The sequence below is a fragment of the Polypterus senegalus genome, chromosome 11 (genome assembly GCF_016835505.1).
Source record: "Polypterus senegalus isolate Bchr_013 chromosome 11, ASM1683550v1, whole genome shotgun sequence".
NCBI classification, from domain to species: domain Eukaryota; kingdom Metazoa; phylum Chordata; class Cladistia; order Polypteriformes; family Polypteridae; genus Polypterus; species Polypterus senegalus.
In genome coordinates this window covers 141,617,004-141,622,086 of record NC_053164.1, presented here as the reverse complement: position 1 = coordinate 141,622,086, position 5,083 = coordinate 141,617,004, and the positions used below count along the sequence as shown (strand labels likewise).

Sequence of the window (5,083 nt, the reverse complement as noted above, 5' to 3'; positions counted from 1 at the left end):
TGATCGAGGTACTTACTCATGGTAATCTTTTAAACTTCCTTCTCTCCCATAAAAAGAACTAAGCTTGAGCAATGTTTCATGGCAACAAACACTAAAATGGGGGGCTCTGTGACAAAACGTGGGAAAAGGAGAGAACGGGCAGTAATCGTGCTGGACATAAATAAACTCAATTGACATGATTTCCTTTTAACTTGACCTTGTCTTAGTCTTTCCTTTGCCTGATTTAAGGCCCCTTCAGTCTCTGCCTGTTGTGTTTCTGTTTTTTGTTTATATGACAGTCACATGATGGAGGGCACCAATCATTGTGAAAGTAAATGACCATTTGAAACATGATAGTTATGTCTGTGCTTTGCATGTTTTATTTGGTTTGACTTTTTTTAACATTCCCAGTATAATATTTAATACTTTTACTTGTAATTTCTTTTTTAGGATAATGGCACTGCCATAATTTTCCAGAATGAAATTTCAACTTTTGATTATCCTGATCAAATTATAAGCAAAGAAATCAGGTGGAGATTCCCTTCAGTTGTGCTTATCCAAATAAGGGTCAAGCGTCTGCTTCATATAGTCCTCACAAGTCCAACTACATGTTCTCTGAAGCCGGCTTTGGGACCTTCACGTTTGTGTTTGAGTTTTATAACAGCGGCGACTTCACAAACATCATCGACCCCAGCGAGTACCCAGTTGAGGTGGAACTCGGGCAGATGTTGTACATGGGCATCAGTGTGAAGTCATCGCTGGACAACATCAAGCTGTTTGTCGACACATGCCGGAGTACGCCTAATGATGACCCCAATGACTCCATCCATTATGACATCATTTCAAATGGGTAAATCACATTTACATGTTTAAAAGTGTTTAATGGTACAGATTAGGCCCTTATCTTTAGGCGAGTTTCTTGGTTACCCTTTAAATTGCCAGATATTTCAATTCTCAGACATTTTTAAGCTTCATTCTAAATCCTAATAATGCTTGAAATTTAATTACATGGAAGTAATGACAAAATATATACAGTATTCATTGTTCAATGTCTAATTATCCAAAAATGATTCCACGTTCATTGTCCACATATACTAAGGTGTGATACTGTTCAGATGTACTTGTGGGTCAGATCTCCTTGTGCTGTGAAAGATGTACTGCACCATTAGTCAGTCATTCACTTTGGTTAAGAGCAACTTTAGCTCATCATCATCCTCACCCTCTGAACTGGGTTAACTTGTTCACATTTATGTAATACATTTTGTAGACCGTTTGTCCGAGTTCTTACTGAAACATTACAGTGGAATTTGGACTTTGCCTGGATGTGTATAAAATGCAGATTTCTTTTCTGTAGCCATTACTTGTAAATCTGTTTGGTTGTTTAGGATTGTTAGCTAGCAAGTTGGTCAGATTTTGTCCCAATTCATGATCCAAACAGATAACCTCCCAATTCCTATATAATCACCTAATGCAATCATAGATCTGTTAGTAATCAAACCCAATTAGGCCCATACCAACTCAAACCCACTGTTGTCTTTCTCACATTTCTCACTTGGGCTCGATTATCCAGAAATATTGCTTGTAGAAATCTGGTTGTTCATATTTGTGCACATTGGTAAGTTTAAGGCAGAAGGGGATTATTCTTTTTGAAGTTCACTCATTTACACTTTAGACTTCACCAATGTGAACACTAGGGGGTGCCAGAGAGCATCAACCTCAAGACGCAAAAGCCAAAAGGGAATCCATGACTCAGAGAAGCAGACACCTTCTGTCCTTCTGACTAGTCTTCCCTTCTGGGAAAAGGTACTAACAACCAACCTGGACGGGAAACCAGTCCATCTCTGTCCTTCCGATAAGGCCTCCCTTCGTTTAAGGAACCACTTCCATCCTGATCAGGATCCCTGTCCATCCACTATGGCACTCACACCAGGAACATCATAAGTGTTCACTATTTTACTGTTAGTCAGCATATGAACACCTTCATCAACTTTTAGGTCCTTCTTTCCTGGTAAATTTCCAGTTAGCTGCCAATTATATTCTCACTGAATTATCAGTCTTGAGTGAAGTGATTGTTGTCTAAGAACCTTCGTCATTTGACTGTGGCTTCGTGAATAAAAAGTCACTGCCTTCTAGATCTTTCTTCCTTAAAAGTGAGTAGAACTGAACAGTGTCAAATCATTGGTCTTGGCTAGTTCATTAATAGCTCAGTCAAAGTAAGTGTATAAATTAAATTAGATATTAATGTAACTTTTCATTGAGTATGTGTTTTATTGATCATTTTGAATGTTATGGCATATTGGACCTGTTGGATACCTTAAATAATGACTTTATTTCTGAAAAGCTATCATGATAACTGCCTCAGAGGTTCAATATTTATTATTACTAGTCATGTATTTTCAATCCAGAAAGTTCGAGGCGTATCAGAATCTGTCGCGAACATTCGGGTAACAGTAGATCACGTGATAATGCGGCGCGACTGCACCTCATTGGCAGTGTAGCCAATATTGCCAAATTGAGTTCAATAATTTACTGCGCATACTGGGTTATTCTCATGATACAACTAACAGCGGTATATAATATTTGTCGGACGAAAATACATTTATCTCAAGAGATTGACTTCATCAGAGTCCTCGTTTACAAGATTTTAAAAATTAAAACATATTTAACCATTTCTTTATATAAAAAAATTATTAAATAAGAATAAATAATTTATTCTTTGTTTTTGGGATTATAATTACTACCAAAAACCACACAAGGCATTTTAACAGTTATTAAAGCACTTAATAAATTGCAAATATTTCATCAAAGTTATCCGAACACATGCAAATCTTATGGAAGTAAAAATGATAGGATACCGCGACACCGCACGAGTATCATACCTTTGTTGGTTGCATCATGAGCTATTCTCATCTATCTTATATTATGCAGGGGGCGCAGAATTATTCCAGGTAGAAAAGGGGGGGGCCGAAATACGAAAGTTTTACAACCACTGATTTATAGATATACTGATGTACTATGGACCACTGGTGTCCTGTTTCACCATCCAGTTTTCTTGTAACATTAACTGTTGAACTGATAATCTAACATTTTTTATGTAGAATATTCTGGAATAAAAAGGAGTTCACCTACAGCTTGCGGTCTCTGCACCTAGCATTCCCCAGTACAAAATACAAGAACCGTATGAAGATCATTAAAAAGCCCTGTAGCACATCACATAAGTGACCTAAACTTCTTATTCTGGTTGTTAAACCAAAGCAAGGCTTCTGTCATAAAGTGTTATATATGCAGTCTTTACCTCAAAATATAAGAAGTGACTTTATTCATATTAGATATGGGCATATTGTCAATAGTTTGCTTTGAGAGTCAGCCAGACAATCGAAATGAAAATGACTATTAATACAGAACTCATACACGTCATGCTCATGCTCTGCCAGATCAGCCTTATGTTTCAAGTAAAACAATGCTATTCATGCATTCTGGAATGGAAGTGCTGTAGTTCTGTGGTGTAGAAGGACACTGAGTTCTGTTTAAGGTCTACCTGTGTATTTACATGGTCTCCAGTTTTCCCTCTCAGAACTTAAAGATGTGTGTATTGTGTTAATATCACCCACTATCAGGGCCAAGTGCATGAATAAGTGTGTCCTGTGATAGACTGATGCCCTGTCCATTTTTTCTCCCCTCTTATACCCTACACTCATCTTAAAAGTAGGTTAATAGCTGTTCAAAGTGAACTGCTATGTGTTCTGTATAACTTCATTCAAATGAAGCCTAAGAATATATGAAAATAAAATGCAACTAAGAGAGGTTTCCCCATATCGTCATTGTCCATGTGATTCAAGATTGTTATTTTATATATAAACGATGTGTCAAGTGTGTGTGTCTGTCTGTCCGGCCAGAAAGTGCGAGGGAACAGCATGAAGCTCAAAGAAATTGACTCTGTCGCCAACGTGAAACTGCAGAGAAAAGAGAAACTAACTAATACATAAGTGAGGCGAGCACACTGGAAAAAAACTAAACCTCCGAGGACAGAGAAACTCGCTTAGCCACTGATAGACAACGGAGGCGAGCACGTCGGCAAAATGAAACCACCAAGGAAAGAGAGCCTCACTTAGCTGTTAATGCACAACTAATGCGATTGATCGATTGAAGTGCCAGAATCTGTGGTTTCTAGGAGCCCGGCTTTTACAGCATGGGCTTACATAGCTAATCTAATATAAATGTGACACCACAGACACATTTCTCACTTGGTGCTAGAATGTTCCGTCTAATTGAACAATTGATTTATACATTGAATTGTGTCTCTTCCAGGTGTGTTAAAGATGATAGTGTAATAATCTTTCCCACCAATCAGACTCAATTTAACTTTGGACTGAAAGCCTACAGTTTTATTGGAGGATACAAACAGGTAAGCGATGAGCACACATTCACTCATCCTTCCAAATATAATCATTTTATCGGCTTGTTGATTCTATCAAATGTTTACATGGTTGTTCTGCTTTTAGGTGTTCATCACCTGCAGTGTCATTCTCTGTGAAGCTGACAGTCCAGACACCCGATGCTCTCAGGGCTGCATTGAGAGCTCAAATATCCCAACTATCCCAAGCAGGAAGAGGAGGTCATTGTCTTTGGAGAGCCAGAAACACTTCATTTCCCAAGGACCCCTCTACCTTGCTGGGAAGACTCAATACAATAACAGTAAGGCTGAATCTGTTGTGTAGGTCTAAGTTAGTGAAGAATGCTTTCAGTGAATCCCTTTCTACTTGTCACAGACTGACTTACTTTTGTCGTTTTGGCAACCATTAAGAAGAACAGTTCTTAGTAATGGTAGCTATTATTGTATATGTGTCACCCAGCCACAGGGGTTGCACAAACCATTGCGTTTCTTATTGCCAGTTGCAAGCTGGATAAATGGGGAGGGTGTTGTCAGGAAGGGCAATCCTTTGTAAAATTAGTTAGAAAAATATGTGGACAACAATGCAAATTTCCATACCGGATCGGTCGAGGCCTGGTTATACAATGCCCGCCACCAGTACTATTAGCTTATGACACAGTGCCTAGAGAGGAGTTTTGGCTACTGCTGGCAGAAGAAGGAGAAGGTGGGGGG

General features: G+C 38.6%; 1 protein-coding gene across 1 annotated transcript; it reads left to right on the top strand.

Annotated features, from left to right (window-relative positions):
- The first annotated feature begins 490 nt into the window (after positions 1-490).
- LOC120539822 (CUB and zona pellucida-like domain-containing protein 1) lies at positions 491-4,705 on the top strand. Its single transcript, XM_039770199.1, has 3 exons — positions 491-829; positions 4,288-4,384; positions 4,482-4,705. Exons 1-3 carry the CDS (start codon positions 588-590, stop codon positions 4,695-4,697), a joined length of 555 nt encoding a protein of 184 aa, XP_039626133.1. The 5' UTR covers positions 491-587; the 3' UTR covers positions 4,698-4,705.
- The last annotated feature ends 378 nt before the right edge of the window (positions 4,706-5,083 follow it).

Bases quoted from the DNA above. Each gene is read 5' to 3' on its own strand.
- LOC120539822 (XM_039770199.1), top strand. From the start codon at position 588: ATGTTCTCTGAAGCCGGCTTTGGGACCTTCACGTTTGTGTTTGAGTTT. The intron at 830-4,287 runs GTAAATCACATT...TGTCTCTTCCAG, and splicing joins TATGACATCATTTCAAATGG to GTGTGTTAAAGATGATAGTG. The intron at 4,385-4,481 runs GTAAGCGATGAG...TTCTGCTTTTAG, and splicing joins TTATTGGAGGATACAAACAG to GTGTTCATCACCTGCAGTGT.